General features: G+C 44.2%; 5 protein-coding genes across 9 annotated transcripts; 2 read left to right on the plus strand and 3 right to left on the minus strand.

Moving 5' to 3' along the window:
* Positions 1–925: 925 nt before the first annotated feature.
* On the minus strand, positions 926–2833 carry LOC144208810 (uncharacterized). 2 transcript variants are annotated; one of them, XM_077734835.1, is made up of 4 exons: positions 2697–2833; positions 2213–2383; positions 1972–2101; positions 926–1478 (listed from the first exon to the last, which is right to left on the minus strand). In XM_077734835.1, exons 2-4 carry the CDS (start codon positions 2349–2351, stop codon positions 1241–1243), a joined length of 507 nt encoding a protein of 168 aa, XP_077590961.1. In that variant the 5' UTR covers positions 2352–2383; positions 2697–2833; the 3' UTR covers positions 926–1240. The 2 variants fall into 2 exon arrangements, with proteins under 2 accessions (XP_077590961.1, XP_077590962.1); XM_077734836.1 differs by having other exon boundaries at positions 2213–2367; positions 2697–2824.
* Positions 2834–3239: 406 nt separating this feature from the next.
* ift70 (intraflagellar transport 70) lies at positions 3240–8708 on the plus strand. The gene is made up of 19 exons (XM_077735386.1): positions 3240–3481; positions 3716–3781; positions 3993–4202; positions 4269–4325; positions 4398–4533; positions 4620–4724; positions 4928–5056; positions 5127–5176; positions 5253–5405; positions 5477–5542; positions 5613–5666; positions 5748–5813; positions 6319–6395; positions 6476–6683; positions 7119–7190; positions 7250–7353; positions 7434–7512; positions 7883–8012; positions 8081–8708. The coding sequence occupies exons 1-19, from the start codon at positions 3434–3436 to the stop codon at positions 8215–8217; spliced, it is 1947 nt and encodes a 648-aa protein (XP_077591512.1). The 5' UTR covers positions 3240–3433; the 3' UTR covers positions 8218–8708.
* Positions 8211–11132, minus strand: c15h16orf89 (chromosome 15 C16orf89 homolog). The gene is made up of 8 exons (XM_077735397.1): positions 10864–11132; positions 10207–10359; positions 9973–10123; positions 9600–9717; positions 9375–9537; positions 9135–9239; positions 8977–9069; positions 8211–8577 (listed from the first exon to the last, which is right to left on the minus strand). The coding sequence occupies exons 1-8, from the start codon at positions 11102–11104 to the stop codon at positions 8474–8476; spliced, it is 1128 nt and encodes a 375-aa protein (XP_077591523.1). The 5' UTR covers positions 11105–11132; the 3' UTR covers positions 8211–8473.
* A 53-nt stretch (positions 11133–11185) lies between these two features.
* On the plus strand, positions 11186–13912 carry alg1 (ALG1 chitobiosyldiphosphodolichol beta-mannosyltransferase). The gene is made up of 13 exons (XM_077735398.1): positions 11186–11519; positions 11585–11662; positions 11785–11888; positions 11957–12105; positions 12178–12267; positions 12353–12466; positions 12671–12789; positions 12865–12903; positions 12973–13032; positions 13100–13210; positions 13313–13427; positions 13573–13648; positions 13720–13912. Exons 1-13 carry the CDS (start codon positions 11225–11227, stop codon positions 13849–13851), a joined length of 1482 nt encoding a protein of 493 aa, XP_077591524.1. The 5' UTR covers positions 11186–11224; the 3' UTR covers positions 13852–13912.
* Positions 13817–15451, minus strand: eef2kmt (eukaryotic elongation factor 2 lysine methyltransferase). Of its 4 annotated transcripts, XM_077735396.1 has the most exons (7): positions 15276–15448; positions 15059–15121; positions 14917–14997; positions 14752–14853; positions 14281–14665; positions 14074–14214; positions 13817–14004 (listed from the first exon to the last, which is right to left on the minus strand). In XM_077735396.1, exons 1-7 carry the CDS (start codon positions 15393–15395, stop codon positions 13898–13900), a joined length of 999 nt encoding a protein of 332 aa, XP_077591522.1. In that variant the 5' UTR covers positions 15396–15448; the 3' UTR covers positions 13817–13897. The 4 variants fall into 4 exon arrangements, with proteins under 4 accessions (XP_077591522.1, XP_077591520.1, XP_077591521.1 ...); XM_077735394.1 differs by having other exon boundaries at positions 13817–14214; positions 15276–15449; XM_077735395.1 differs by having other exon boundaries at positions 14074–14665; positions 15276–15449.
* Between the last annotated feature and the right edge of the window lie 6 nt (positions 15452–15457).

Raw genomic sequence — 15457 nt, forward strand, 5'->3', positions numbered from 1 at the left:
CTGTGACGTTATTCTACAAAATGGTGTTCAATGCTGTAAATCTTTGGTGCTGTCTAAGTGGTTCACAAGATTTAAGTCAGGGATAGGGAACCATCCATATGTGGCTCTTTTGATGGGTGTATATGGCTCTTTCCGCCTTTTTAAATCATATTTTTTCTTCATTAGACTCTTCTGCATGCACACTCTCATTGACTAGCAACAGTAAAATAATGTTCTCAAAAAAACCAAAGACCAATTCAAGACAAAGATTTTGAGGATTTTCGACCAATCAAAGGCCAACCCCTTGACAACCTGATCCAATCAATCATTTGAGAATTTGAGAGCAAACTCAAATTATGACATCATAGTTTTGAAAGAAAGCAGTCCGAGAGTCCTTCACTTTTCTCATCTTTTCAGCATCCCGAAGCCCAGCAAAAGTTTCTAAAGCTATTTTTAGCTTTTTATGAGCTGTGACCCACTTGGTGTGACATCAGAGTCATGGGGGTGGGAGGACACCAGTAATCCTATTGACACTCACAACGCACTGAATCTATGTGTAATCTGCATTTGCTCTCAATCTCACTCTGCGCAGGAGGTGAGCAACCACAGTCTGTCTATTGATCAACTTTCAGCAATCAGTTCAGGCGGCTTTTCTGGATCCAGGCAGGGTTTGAATCCTCACCGCTCCTGTGGCACTTGAGCGTCCTGAAGAGTACATTCTACTTTCAGATGCCAGTGTATTGCTATAAATTCTTAGGAAGTTTTCCTAAATTACTTCCTCAAGTCAGCCTTAGCAAAGTTGGAGAGTTTTGGAAATGTTATTTTGGTTACAACCGAAACGTGAGCCAAAGAATAACATTGCCTCAGACTTGTTAATTAGAAATCGATGAACAAAGATTGTCATTTTTCAGTTTAGGTTTGTTATTCAAATGCAGAACTCAGTCCGTTCATGAATGATGCAAAAAGTGACTTTATTTGTTAGCTTAGTGTGCATATGGAAACAAAACGCAAAGCAGACGATCCCGCTTGGACACCAGTCAGCATGCCGGGCCGAACTCCAACGGCAAACGCAAATCCCTCAAAGTGTGACGACTCGAATGTTTCCAGAAAAGGAGAAAATCCTCCCCGGTCACTCAATAGCTTTTGCCCCTCACCATCTTTTTTTTCATTTTTTAATAACATCCCCAAATCAGTTAGTTCTACGATGCATAATTGCAAAAACAAAAGGCAGAGCAAGTATAATAACACAAGGGTGGCCATTTTAAGAGGCGGTGGCCACAGGAGAGGCGGGTTTCTTCTTCAACACCCGCCTACCCGTTTGCCTGGGTGCGGCAGCCACGGGCGTCTGGCTTTGGGCCTGCCCGCTTCCTCTGCTGGCCTTCACCTCGTCCACAAAGGTCTCCATGGCGGTGAACTTCTCCGTCAGCTCACCCAGGTGAGCTTTTAGGGCGTTGAACTCCTTGTAGAGATCATCCAGGGCTTCGGCCAGAGGTTGGATCCTGGACGGAGGAAAGACGCCATCTTTGTGATTTTTATGTGTTTTTAAAGTAAGTATTTTTTGTAAAACCCATCTCGTTCGACCCATTTCAGACTGTGTCAGTCACTACTAGCAGAGGAAAACGCCATTGCCGACTGCTAATATTGTCATATCTTAAGCATCATATATGGAAATATAAACCCTATCCCTAACCCTGACAGGTATGGGATTGTTTTGTTTTCATGTTAGAGCTCCACACTATGTGTGGGCAAGAGGCCGAAGTGGCAATTTGGGTGGAAAACCAAATAAAACTATACAAGGAAAGGAAGCAGCAATACTGGATGGTTTTTCCTTCCAGACCAAACCACAGCGACTTCCTTTTGTTCTTTCCATAAGCTTCTATTTGGAAACTCCAAATAGCCAACAGCGCATTTGTCATGTTTATTTCCAGGGCCAACCGAGCGACGCATTCCTGTGGAAAATGGGATGGAGTTGGTTTCGGGTTGCCATGGTACCTGGCGTAGTCGGGCAACAGGGACTGATGATCATTCTCTAGGAGTCCCTTCATCTGGTTGAGGATGTCGAAACGCCAGTTGTCCAGGATCTCAGTCAGGTTAGCCACGCCCCTCATGTTCACCCTGCCAGCTGGGATCAATCACAACAGGTATTGAAAGGAGTTTATGGATTGCCAGCATCTGATTCTTGGCTTTTCAGATCCCATTTAAATATCAAATTAAGCAAAATGAGTTTTCTCACAGCCATCCCGGTAGTTCCACTCGTCCGTGGTTGCCGTCTGCGTTTGCGTCTGTTTCTGCGCGCGCCGCCGTTGCGCCGTTACACCCGCGATGGCAACGGCCAGCAACACCAGCACCGCCAAGCTCACTTTTTGAGCCATTGTCGACTTCAGTTGACTTTGAAAATAAAACCCTTTCAGAAGAAAAACTTAAGTGTAAATCAGGCAATCTTGTGCTACCATACTTTACTCTACAATAGGTCAAGTTTAATGTTGTGTTTCATCTTGTTGTTACATTTGGATAAACATATATGATCAAATTCATATTTTTGTAATTCTGAGCATGGAGAAATAATATATTTAAAATAAGATGTATAACAGATAATGTAATATTTGATAGTTTTAAGTGCATCCTTAATATAGATTTTATGTAAATACTGTATCTAACTTCTAAAATGAATACATTTTTTTAATGGAATAAAAAAATTGGCTTCCGCCCAAGCGTACCTGCTGCCCAAGCGTATCACCCGAGGTCCTTTAGTCTACCGTCGTTCTCCGACACGTCTGACGCTTTCAGCAGTGATCACCGAAAGAAGGCGAGAACACACCCTTCTGCAGATTTAATGTAAAAAACACACATCCACTGCGGTCAAGTTCTGGCCACCATTTGGGAGGCCCACACTGTGGTTTGGATGTAGAGCCAAGCCTCTGGATGTTTGGACTTTCTCGTTCAGATTTTTTTTTTGACAATTTTAATAAAATGAGTCACTTTGGTTAAAAATAAGTTTTTTTACTTGAAATATGCAGTTTTTTGTTTTCTTTTCGTTATGCATTTGGCATAGTGGATAGGGGATGCAAAATCATTTCCAAAAGCCATATTAGGTTTTATTTAAAATTCATTTTATAAAAAAAAAATACAGATTTATATTATGCCAGAAAGGAAAGGGTCGTAAATGTAGTTGCAATAATTGTAATCTTATAATTTTTAAAATGTACGTGGCAATTTAATGTATCCCCATCATATGTCATTGTTGTTTACAATAACTAGTTGTATCTTCAAAGATGATTGGTTCTAACAAATGTCTGTCAAAAATGACTTCCGGTGAAGGGAGGTTGCTAGGTAACACTCAGTTGTGCTGTGCCACTGCCGCAGCTAGCTAACTGGCTAATTAGCAGTGCACATTTTTCTTACATTTGGCACATTTTAGCTCCATTTGGAGCTGTAAAACGACACGTTTGGCATCATGATGACGATAAAAGACGGGGAGTACACGGCTACAATCTATAAACTGGTAAGGATATGAAGTTTATCGGGCACTGATGTTTGTAAACGATGTGTTTAGCATCGCTAGCTGTCTTGAAAACATGCTTAGAATAAAACTAAACTTTTTTTAAAATGACAAATGAACTGAAATCGCCATTTTTATTGACAAGGAAAATTCGACAGTCAGCTCCAGAGAAATGTGTTTCGGAAATATGAAATAGTATGTTTAGCCTGGAGAAATATTAATAGAGTTGTCTTGTAGATTAAGGACAGCCAGTATGTTGAGGCCATTCACATCCTCAATAGCCAACTTCAAAAGCACACCAGGGTAAGTTTTTGATCACAAGCACGACTCATTCTCCTCCTCACAATGTCAAATATTGGACCAAAAAATGAATTTGTCTTTGATGTTAGAACTTTGAAATTCACAAGACGTAACCGATCAGAGTGGTATGATGTGTAAATCTGAGTTTGGCCTGTAGCAGTCCAACAGCGTGGACAGACAGTCCAATATTTGATAAATGTTTTGTCCTCCTTAGTCCCGTGCAGCGCTGTCCTTGTTGGGCTTCTGCTATTATCACGTCCAAGACTTCAGCGGCGCGGCCGAGTGCTACGAACAGTTGACGCAGCTCCACCCCGAAGTAGAGGACTACCGGGTCTACTATGCCCAGAGTCTGTACAAGGCGGGCTCCTACGCAGAGGCCACCAAGGCTTCCTTTGCCCTGGACACGCCCAGCAGCCACACCAAGGTTAGTGACTTCATTTTGTTCTTTCTCTTTTTTTTTGTTTAAATTGCCTTCTTTTCTTCTTCACAGATGATCAAACTCCAAGCCTCCATTAAATACTTTGAGGAAAATTACTCTTCCACAAAGGTATCCTTGACCCTCACCTCATTCATTGCTATAAAATAATGAGTTGAGTTAATGCTAACTGTGTGTTGGCAGTCTCTGGTGCAGCAGCTTCCCCCCGAGGACGCCGACTACGTCTACAACATGGGGTGTCTGTTGTACCAAGATGGCAAGTACGAGGACGCGTGCAAAAAATTCTCCTCGGCCATGCAGGTGCTGGGATATGTGCCCGGTAAGCCTACCGATGCGATCAAAATCTCTTCTTTTAAAAATGAGTTGTTCAATATTTTTCCTGGCTCTTTGTGTCTCCTGTTTTAGCCCTGTCATACAACATGGCACTGTGCTACTACAGGCTCAGCAACTACGCACAGGCTCTCAAATACATTGGTGAAATCATAGAGCGAGGCATCCGTGATCACCCGGGTAACCAAAAAAACATTTTTACCTAAAAAAAGACGTTATGGCAGGAGGGATATTTCATTTTAAGATGACTATATGTTACGTAATAGTGTTTGGGGCTGCAAAATTAGCATTATGCGTTTTAAGAGTAAATAATGTGAAGCCCACAATGGGCTAAATCATCATGGATGGTCAAATTAATGGTTCGCGGGGGTTCCTGAGCACAGAGCTGAGCGTGGGTCTCACGACGGAAGGCATCGACGTGCGCAGCGTGGGCAACACGTTAGTGCTACATCAGACAGCGTTGGTGGAGGCCTTTAACCTCAAGGCTGCTATCGAGTACCAGCTCAAGAACTGTAAGAGAGACTCCTCCCCCAAATCACAACCAATGTAAATAACCCTAAAAAAATAGACATTCCTTTGCAGTGAAAGGAGCTCAAGAGGCCTTAACGGACATGCCGCCCAGAACAGAGGAGGTGTGTCTTTAATTCATTGACTGCCATTGACGCGGATAGATTTGTGTTTGGACTGTTTTGTGTTTTTGTGGCGTAGGAGCTGGACACGGTGACCCTGCACAACCAGGCTCTGCTCAACATGGACAGCAAGCCGTCGCAGGGCTTTGAGAAGTTGGCTTTCCTGTTGCAGCAGCCGGCCTTCCCGCCCGTCACATTTGGAAACTTGTTGCTGCTTTACTGTAAACATGAGGTCTGTACACTTCAACATCCTCATCATTTGGATGTCCCGATCTAATTGGACGCCGGTCGGTGTCTTGGCAGTATTTCGATCTGGCAGCTGACGTCTTGGCGGAAAACGCACACCTCACCTACAAATTGCTCTCCCCCGTGAGTTGGACTGGAATGACGTCTTAGTACTGTGTTTTCTCTTTCTGATGAGCCTGAATCTTCTTTTCAGTACGAGTACGAGTTTCTCGACGCCTTACTGACCTGCCAGACGGCGCCGGAGGAGGTACAATAACAGCCAGGTGCATTCATTCATGTCTAAGGTGACCTGAATTAAACTCCCACGTGGGTTTTTGTGTGTGTTCAGGCGTTCAGAAAATTTGACGACATGATTGGGAAAATGACGGAGAAGCTACGCAAGTTGGCCAAGCAGGTTGCCTAGTTACTTTTTTCCCTAACCATATTATCTTAAGCATACGTTCCGATGCATGTCTTCGTAGTCCAGGAGGACGGGGCGATAATATGATCGGGAATGTTTACGGCCAAAACTTGGATCCGCTGTGACGCATTTAATCAAAGAAATGTGGCGGCAGTGCTGCCCCACTCAAATTTGACTGACAGCATACAAAAGTCCTTCCAAAGGACGCCAATGTTACACTATATGACAAGTCGAGGTAAACTGTCAAACGAAAAGCAGAGAAAAGTAAACCCACACTTTTACCCTTGGAAACATGTTACCTTAATGCTAATTATGACGTGCAATTAGAAAGTACCACTGTACTTCTCTGCAAAGTGCCACACTGTCCCCCCAGTGGCCAAGGCAAGGACAGCACAACTTGAGTTTGACTTGAATTTGTGTATTTGTTATTGATTACATTAATATATAATACATCATCGAAAATAAGACTTATTATGCCACGTTTGACATGCGTTGACAGCTGCAGGAGGCCAAGACGGCTCTAGACGACGACGGGCAGAAGAAAGCCCTCCAGGAATACGACACCATGCAGGAGAAGTAAGAAGACGTCCCCCGTGAGGAGTTCCTGCTCATGGTGGTTAAACCTGTCACTCTTCTTGGGCCACCCACACACACAGGTACATTGTGGTCCTGATGGCCCAGGCTAAGATCTACTGGAACCGGGAGAACTTTGACATGGTGGAGAAGATCTTCCACAAGTCCATGGAGGTGTGCAACGAGGACGACACGTGGAAGCTGAACGTGGCCCACGTGCTCTTCATGCAGAACAAATACAAAGAGGCCATCAGCTTCTACGAGCCCATCGTGAAGAAGCACTACACTAATGTGAGTTGGAAAACATTCCTCCTCTTCTTGATTTTTTTTTTGTTCAAAGCAGAGCTGCCATAAACTATTTTTGGATTAATAATGTTTTTTGTTTTTTTCCACGATTTGACGCAACGGCTTATATAGAACGTTGTTGCATGAACGTTTTTAGTAAATGCAGGCTAAACATTTAAGCTAAAAAAAAATGCGCACTGGACTATGAATATTATGTAACTATAGTATAGCTGTATGATTGCTTCTTCCCAGGACAAAATGTCTCATTTAGAGTCAATACAAAGATAATCACCTGCTTTGTTATGGAAGATTTTTTTTTCGAGAAAATTATATACAAATAATCAAAAATTAAGAAATAAATGAAAATATGTCATCAAGAAGGGGTGACTTTGTGATATATTCTGTGAATGTTTTGACTATTCATTGTTTTCTGGATTGTAGATCTTAAACGTGAGCGCTGTGGTGCTGGCCAACCTGTGTGTGTCTTACATCATGACCAGCCAGAATGAGGAGGTAACAACACTGCACTAGTGACCCGCTTAAGCCAAAACAATGAAAATGTCTTCTTCCAGGCGGAGGATTTCATGAGAAAGATTGAAAAGGAGGAGGAGCAAATCTCCTACGACGACCCCGACAAGAAAGTCTTTCACCTGTGCATCGTCAACTTGGTCATCGGGTGACTTATAATACCCATGAATCCATTTTTTTCTTGTATTGATAGTGTTTTTTAATTGTATTATTATTTTATGTTGACAGCACATTGTACTGCGCAAAAGGCAACTACGATTTTGGCATCTCTCGAGTCATTAAGAGCTTGGAGCCTTACAACAAGAAGGTAAAGCAAGTGGATTGATGAATGATTTAAAAGCATTCCTTTTGAATAATTAACATTAAGCCACTAAACAAGTTAAATTTGACTACTTGATCTGAATCTGGTTCTAAATTGGTTCAAAATCAGAATAATGTACTTTAATGGTGGTGTACAAAAACTTGATTAAAAATTATTTGAAATATTTTTTAAGTGTTTTAGTCAGCCAATAAATGAATAAAAACAGAAACACACTTAGCCAATAACACTGTAATGTTGGTTTGTTTCCAATAATTGAACTTATTGCCAGCCTAAAATTCATTTAAACTGTGACTGTGGATAAATGGTCATCTTTAATGTTTGTAAACAAGTTGAATTCATTGTCTGATGTGCACAGTTGGGAACGGACACGTGGTTTTACGCCAAGCGCTGTTTCTTGTCCCTGCTGGAGAACATGTCCAAGCACATCATCACACTCAAGGGCGTGGTGGTCCAGGAGTGCATTCATTTCTTGGAGAACTGTGAAGGTAACATCCATTTTCATTTTTTCACAATTTGAAATGATATCCTTTTTTTTGTTGTTGCCTTTTTAAAGAGTACGGACGAGATGTTCCTGCCATCATCGAGCTGCCGCTAGAGGAGTCTCGAGTCCAAATGGGCAAGAACACGGTCACTTATGAAGCACGACTACTCAAAGCGTTATTCTACAAAGTCACCAGCTGGAATGAGTGACCACCACACACACACACTTTTATTTGAGAGACATTTTTTCTACGTAACGACATGTGACACTCGACATGTGAGACAAACCCTGTTGTTAATTCTATCAACAGTAATATGTCCTGTCGTAAGTTGATATCTATGGAAAAGGCCTTGGCGGAGAATATAGTTCTGAGGTCATCCTTGTGGATTTATAGTCCCACGATGAGGAAAAAATAGGAACGCAAGCAGGAAAAAGATTCTACTTTGGCGAGGTCAGACGGGAACTTCACGAAAGAGGCCTTTTGGTTATGTCCTGCTCGGTCAGGTGGAAGTTTAAATATCCTCCTAGGGCGCCCACTGCTACGGCGGTCATGTGACTTGAGCAGCCATCTTCCACAAAAGAAATAGACACAAAAAAAATCAAGTCACAACTGGTCAATAACTAACTAAGAGTCTGTTTTTACTAAGTTTTATCTGTTCTTGAACTGGTTCTGTTTCTTTCCATTTTATTTTTTTTAATGACCACTGTTTAATGGATGTTTGTCGACTTTTGATACATTTTTTTTATGTTGTGTTCATTTATTTATTTCATTTTTACTCCTTTACAAGAAGCCGACATGGTGCAATCTACCTTCTTTTATACTGGCCTAAGCAAAAATGATGCTAGATTAGCATCAGCTCTTGTTCTAAATCCACCGTTTCTTCTAAATAAAACTCAATTGACCGTCAATAGCCGTTCAGGGTGATTAGTATTCTGACACCGCTTTTGTCTTCCAGTAACTAACCCACCTGATAGGATCTTCTCCCTCCTCTTGACCCGGTGATGAGGAGGCTGGAGTTGCTCCAGCAGCTCGTCGCCGATCATCTGCGAGACCACGCTGCCTAAACGCAGAAGGTCACCGGAGTCAAAACATGCTTGGGCTGCTTTTTGCCGTCGGTGGACTCACGGTCGCGGCCGAAGCAACCCAGCTCGCTGTCCTGCCGCCGGAGAATATGCTGGAGCCAATCGGATTTGTAGAAGTCGGAGAAGCCAGCCAATCCGCAGATGAGGACTATCAACGACACGTCAGAAGGTTTGCTGGAGGTTTTTAAAATGAAAAAAAACTGAACATAATCCTTTTCACCAAGCTCATGAAAAGCATGACCTAAAAAAAAGTCTTATTTGGATAGATGTAAATATTACTAACTGTTCTCAATGAAGATATCCGCTGTCTGCTCACTGAGTCCTTCATTGGCAATCTCCTGGTTGGTCTTCATCATATTGGAGCAAAAGATCTTCTGGTAGGCGCGTTCCGTCATGTTGGCGCGGGATGCGCGGGTGTCGCCCTTCAGCAGATTGGTGCACCCTTTCTGCCAGCCACAAAAAGCACACGTCAGGTCCCCCAAACGAAAGTTCCTCAGACATTCCTTACCATCTTCCCGATCAGGAAGTAGAGTAGCTGATGGGACAGCGAGTAGTGGGGGCACCCGAACTGGGTCATGGTGTCGCGACATGGTTTGGTGACGATGCATGGCGTCCCTTTCTGTTTCCTACGACCCAAAAACAACCATGTTAGGTTATCCTAGCTAACTACGAGCACTAGTACACTCATACCTAAGGGCAATTTAGCATACAATTAGCATAGCATGCTTGTTTGTTTTTGGGATGTGATAGGAAACTGGAGTACCTGGAGAAAACTCAAACTTTACACAATAAGCGCCGACCTGGGATTGAACCCTCGACCCCAGAAATGCGAGGCCAATGCATAAAACACTATTTACTATATACTTTATTTTTTTTATTACCATGTTCCTAGAAGCAATGTGAGGCACTTGTCGCTGAGTTGCTCGTCATAACATTCGCTGGCGGTGGTGGCGGCGTACACCAGGCTGGCGTCGGTGCTGCTCCTTTCCTGAGGAACCTGCCAGAACTTCCACGACAGGAGGGGCTCGAACTCTGTGGAATGGGATTCCAGACAGGTATCGATTGTCCATTATTGGAAATTCAGTAGCCAACATTTTGGGTAATAGAAGTCAGACCTTGGAAGTACTTGGGGTCATTTTGGCGCAGAGCGGGGATAGCATTGTCAAAACTGCTGTCCAAGCGCTTGGCCAGCTCGACGGCCGTCGTCCGCTGAGCCCAGCTGACCGGGTCCGAGTGAGGCCACGTCTCCACGGCCTCTTTCAGCTCGGCTGGGGAAAAATATGGAAACCAGGCTGTGTTCATTTAAATTACAAGCCCATTCCCCATCAAATTAAGATTTGACTTGATCCTAAGCTTCACTTTCATATTGCAAAGTGGTTATATTAACAAGAAACAAATGTTGCAGAATAGTACAGTCAATCCATAGTGTCAAATAGTAAACTTTCTAGTTGAAAATTATATTTGAATAATTTTATTATAAGAATTATTTTGTAGAATAATATCTCCAGGAAAGTGTCATATGTATTTTGAGAACAATGAGTTCCAATATCTACTTGGGGGATTCCCCATACACGATGAGGTATAATAAATGTGATTTGACCAATGTAACAAGTGTTTATCTTTTTTTGTCAAGAACTCTGATCCAAAATTTGCACTGAATCTGATTGAAAAGATACAACATATGACATTGATATGTTTTGTTCAGCCAACAGATGAAACATGTAAATGATACTGCGCCACAAAATAAAGCAAGACGGGCGGCCCCCACCCACCCTGCAGCATGAGAAAGCCCACCACGCCGTCCAGATTGATGTTCTCGTGCTGGCGCTCCAAGAAGGTGGCACCCTTAGAGAGGCTGCCCAGCACGTCGTCGATCACCTCCGCCCGGGAGCAGCATAGGAAGCACGCCGCTGAAAGCGTCGCCAAAGCGGCCAGCCCGAGCCTCGAAGTCCGCATGCTGCTCGGACGTGTGGGATGGAGCTCGCTCCGAGGACACTTGAACGCGTCTTCCATCCCCGCAGGGGCGGGGCTCGTAATGACCTCACGGGTAAATAGACGTTTCCGTGGTGTCCCTTTAAATGTGTAGCCCCGCCTCAAGCACTGCCACGCGTCATCACAAGACCCAAAACAAACATGGCGTCGCCCGGTTCCAGCCGGACACTTTCCATTCCGAAAGTTTTTGCGTTAATTGCACTACTTTTGGCGGCGTTATGGGGCGTTGGCTCGGGCGTTTGGTGGCCACTGATGACCGTAACAATCGTGGGCTCCATAGTCGCGCTGGTTCGGCTGTTGCGCCGGCGGGACGACGAGACGGAGCGCCGGTTCTGTGTGCTGGTTCTCGGGGACATTGGTCGGAGTCCCCGCATGCAGTATCACTCGCTGTCCCTCAGTAAACATGGATATGAAGTCATTCTTGTTGGATACTTAGGTAAATACCTTCTGGTGACATAAATGTATTTCATGTCAATACAATTGTTGGTGTCTTTTGTTTAGACAGCAAACCTCGTCGAGATGTATTGGAGGAAGACCGGATTCACATCGTTCCAATTGTGGAAATAAAAGGCTTCACTGGTAAATTGTTATACTTTTCTGTAATATATTTGATGAGCTTATGACTGGAAAAAGCCTCCAAGAACATCTGAATTTCGTGAAACTTGAATCCCTGTCACTCAAAATGTTGTTGTCAATTCCAGGTGGGCCTAAACTTTTAACCTACTTGACCAAAGTGAGTGTTCAGTTCATGCAAGTTCTTTTGGTACTTCTGTTCCTCAAACCACATGCTCACATCCTCATGCAGGTGAGTCACCTGATCGCCCGAGAGGCAATCATAACGGTCACTTTTTCAAGTGATGTTTCTTGTCCCAGAATCCTCCAGGTCTGCCCGGGATGGCATCCGCTTGGCTGGCGTGCGTCCTCCGCGGTGCCCGCTTGCTGGTCGACTGGCACAACTATGGCTACACCATCATGGCGCTAAGCCTTGGCCACGCCCACCCACTGGTGCGCATGGCCCAGTGGTCAGTGGCTTTTGCTAGCTTTTTGGAAAGAACATTGCACGATAATAAGATTGTTGTTGTTTTTCGCAACAGTTACGAGCATGTCTTCGGTCCTCTGGCATCACAGCACTTGTGTGTGACCGAAGCCATGAAAGAAGATCTGGACCGGAACTGGGGCATCAAGTAGGATATGGATTCACATGAGTCAAATGAATTCAACAAAATAGGATTAATGAGGTTGTTGATTTGCATCCTTTGTTCTGTCCAGGGCGACCACTCTTTACGACAGACCGGCGGCCATCTTCAGGGAAACTCCACTGGAGGCACGACACAAACTTTTTGGGAGGCTTTCGCGAACGCTTCCTGCTTTTCGACATCACTGGCAAGTTGAAGCAATGCTAACTAAACACCCTCTAAACAAAATTTTGTTTGGTTAGCATCACCAATAGAATTAGCTCCACTTTTGCTTCAATTTTTATTACTGTATTTTTTAAACTATTTCCATTGACTCTTTGGTTTGGTTATAGCATTGAATTCTTTAGTAGTAGTTTTGTATTTACTTTTTTTATTGTCTTACTCTGAGCAGTGACGGCGATGATGATGCCATAGAGAAGACTGTCTTCTCGGAGCGAGGCCCGAGGACGGACACGGTGACCCTGAGAGCCGATCGCCCCGCCCTGCTTATCAGCAGCACCAGCTGGACTGGTGCGATTGAAACCAAAATGTCCGTTAGCGTTTAACATAGGCCCATGAGTTCATTTGACTTTTTACCATCTGCAGAGGACGAAGACTTCTCCATCCTCCTGCAGGCTCTTGAAGGTATACTGTGAAAACTGGTTTTCTAAGCATCAACAAAGCAGGTTTGGTTAATGATGTTGTCTTTGATAGAATACGAAGAGTTCATCTCCACGGGGGAAAAGCTCCCGCCACTCATCTGCGTCATCACAGGTACGCTCCACCTTGGCGTTGTGCGGCGCACAAGCGATGACACGTTGGTCTCTGTGCACCCGTGAAGGGAAAGGTCCCCAGAAGGAACGCTACCTGAAAATGATTGACAGTCTACGTTTGGAACATGTGAAGATATGCACACCTTGGCTGGAGGCCGAAGACTATCCGGTCTTGTTAGGTAGGGTTGTAATTTTAGTCTGCTTCTGTTAGGTTCATAATACAGAATAAACCCAACAGCTTCTTTATCTGATCCAATTGATATTATTATTTTTTTGTTTAGGTTCTTCTGACTTGGGGGTGTGTCTCCACAAGTCTTCCAGTGGTCTGGACCTGCCAATGAAGGTGGTGGACATGTTTGGATGTTGCCTGCCCGTATGTGCTGTACAGTTTTTGTGGTAAGTTTTGGAGGAGCAATCAATATTGAAATAAAAATGAATGCATTTTAAAATAAATGAAGAAAATGTATACAAATAGACAATAATGAAAAGTTGACAACACGTTTTCACATCTTGGACAAAAATTCCCTGGTTATGTTTTCAGCTTAGAGGAGCTTGTCAAGCACGAGCACAATGGTCTGATCTTCTCCGACAGCCAGCAGTTGGCCCAACAGCTCAAGGTGACGCTTCACTAATCAACACATTGATTCTTCAACTGAATAATCCATGCGTGCTTAAAACGTGTTTCCAGAGTCTTCTGTCAGACTTCACTAGCAGTGACGGCAAACTGGCCGCATTTAGGAGGAACCTCCGTGCCAACAGAGAGCAGCGCTGGGATGCCAACTGGGACAAACATGTCCTCCCACTCTTTAAACCTTCCTGAACATTCCCGAATGAACGGACACTTTTGTAAATATTAAAAAAAAACTTTATTGGCACGCAAACAGTTGAACAAGCTCTATTTCACATTCTCTGCTGTACTCAAAGACGTGATTGACGACTCCATGCATCACCCGGTGGCCAATTCCGGCATCACCTGCCAATCCCATATTGTCAGACACCACATCCAGCATGCCATGAACCAATAAGTACTTTGTCTTCCTACCTAGCTTGTGCTTGAAGTCTGCATACGTCTGTGGGTTCCTCACCGTGGAGCAGATTAGAACCTCTAGTGGAGCGCCTCGATGCAGGAACTTGGATAAAAGTTGGACCAGAACTGCAACCACCTCCGGATCGTAGACCACGTCTGTAACACGCAAAACCACCAGATGACTTTGGAAAGCAACACTCAACAACCTGCACAACAACAAACCTGCTGCAACGAGAACGTCCGCGCCGATGTCCCGAACACACTCCTCATTCACGTCCGTCCAGTCCAACTCCTCCACTGTGATTTCCACCCCTGCGGCGTTAGCGTCGTCAAGTCCGTTCAGGTTCAAGTTATCTCGGAGCCTCCGAAGGACGCTCGGATGACAATCGCTGAAGACGTACGACGACGGTGCGCACGAGCAACACACGGCGATGCCTGTTAGGCCCGCGCCGCTGCCTAGCTCCAGTACTCTCCTTCCGGTAAACATCTTTGGGTGGTCCAAAGCCCACTCGGTCAGGTAGAGGGCTGCCTCCCACGTCACCAAACCCGTCGTCCCTTTGGAGATCAGAGCCACGCTCTCCAACAGGCTGACGCTTTCGCCACACGGCTATAGGACAAATTTTGGTGACCTCATTGTACGATCCACGTTCAGTCCCTCTAGTAATGTGTTTTGGGAAAAAGTTGTTTTGGTACCAATAAGTAGGTTCTGTATCCCTCCGCCATCTCCGGAGCCGCCACGACCTCAGCCAGAGCGTCGTAGAGCTCATCCATAGGTTCACACGCCGCAGCCTCTACCTGCCAATGAGGGTTACCATGACAACAACATCCAGCTAAGTGCAGAAAATCATAGAAACACACCCGTTTGATGAGCTCTGACAGAAACGATTTCCTGTATCGTGGCGATGGTGGAAATTTGCGGCATAAGGAGTGAAGACACGTCTGATAGGAAAAAAAGTGCCATTAGAACCCATTTGATACATTTTAAGGGTATGATGCTAACCTGTTGAAGGAGCTCTAAGATGACGTCAGATGACTTGCTGCGTTCAAGTTCCAATTCTAAATTCTGAAATATCAGAAATTAGATGAAATGCCAATGTATAGCATCCGATTAAACGAAAGGATAATAGATGACTGAGAAAGAAAAGCATTTACATGAGGTCAGCTTCTTGGCTATATGGGCATATTTGCAAATTAGCTTTGGCACAGAACGTACTCACCGTCCAGGGGAATGAAACAAGGCGATTAGTAGCGAGAAAACACGACTGGAATCTTTTTAAAAACGTAGCCCTGTCTTGTGTTCTTGAACTAAACCTTTCATCTGACTTTGCACACTCCATCTTTCACGTGTTGCCTTGTTTACTTCCACGGCCATATTACAAATCTAATATCGCGAGAAAAC

The sequence above is a fragment of the Stigmatopora nigra genome, chromosome 15 (assembly GCF_051989575.1).
Source record: "Stigmatopora nigra isolate UIUO_SnigA chromosome 15, RoL_Snig_1.1, whole genome shotgun sequence".
In the NCBI taxonomy this organism is placed as follows: Eukaryota; Metazoa; Chordata; class Actinopteri; order Syngnathiformes; family Syngnathidae; genus Stigmatopora; species Stigmatopora nigra.

Excerpts from the sequence above, each read along its gene's own strand:
- LOC144208810 (XM_077734835.1), bottom strand. The coding sequence starts at position 2,351 with ATGGCTCAAAAAGTGAGCTTGGCGGTGCTGGTGTTGCTGGCCGTTGCC. Across the intron at positions 2,102-2,212 it reads GTGGAACTACCGGGATGGCT|CTGGCAGGGTGAACATGAGG; the intron begins GTGAGAAAACTC and ends GATTGATCCCAG. Across the intron at positions 1,479-1,971 it reads CTGTTGCCCGACTACGCCAG|GATCCAACCTCTGGCCGAAG; the intron begins GTACCATGGCAA and ends TCCTCCGTCCAG.
- ift70 (XM_077735386.1), top strand. The coding sequence starts at position 3,434 with ATGATGACGATAAAAGACGGGGAGTACACGGCTACAATCTATAAACTG. Across the intron at positions 4,725-4,927 it reads AGGCATCCGTGATCACCCGG|AGCTGAGCGTGGGTCTCACG; the intron begins GTAACCAAAAAA and ends TCCTGAGCACAG. Across the intron at positions 6,396-6,475 it reads TACGACACCATGCAGGAGAA|GTACATTGTGGTCCTGATGG; the intron begins GTAAGAAGACGT and ends CCACACACACAG.
- c15h16orf89 (XM_077735397.1), bottom strand. The coding sequence starts at position 11,104 with ATGGAAGACGCGTTCAAGTGTCCTCGGAGCGAGCTCCATCCCACACGT. Across the intron at positions 9,718-9,972 it reads ACATTGCTTCTAGGAACATG|GAAACAGAAAGGGACGCCAT; the intron begins GTAATAAAAAAA and ends TTTGGGTCGTAG. Across the intron at positions 9,538-9,599 it reads ACTTCCTGATCGGGAAGATG|AAAGGGTGCACCAATCTGCT; the intron begins GTAAGGAATGTC and ends TGTGGCTGGCAG.
- alg1 (XM_077735398.1), top strand. The coding sequence starts at position 11,225 with ATGGCGTCGCCCGGTTCCAGCCGGACACTTTCCATTCCGAAAGTTTTT. Across the intron at positions 12,467-12,670 it reads CCTGCTTTTCGACATCACTG|TGACGGCGATGATGATGCCA; the intron begins GCAAGTTGAAGC and ends TACTCTGAGCAG. Across the intron at positions 13,649-13,719 it reads AGTTGGCCCAACAGCTCAAG|AGTCTTCTGTCAGACTTCAC; the intron begins GTGACGCTTCAC and ends ACGTGTTTCCAG.
- eef2kmt (XM_077735393.1), bottom strand. The coding sequence starts at position 15,395 with ATGGAGTGTGCAAAGTCAGATGAAAGGTTTAGTTCAAGAACACAAGAC. Across the intron at positions 14,998-15,058 it reads TCTTAGAGCTCCTTCAACAG|ACGTGTCTTCACTCCTTATG; the intron begins GTTAGCATCATA and ends TTTTCCTATCAG. Across the intron at positions 14,666-14,751 it reads GATACAGAACCTACTTATTG|CCGTGTGGCGAAAGCGTCAG; the intron begins GTACCAAAACAA and ends TTTGTCCTATAG.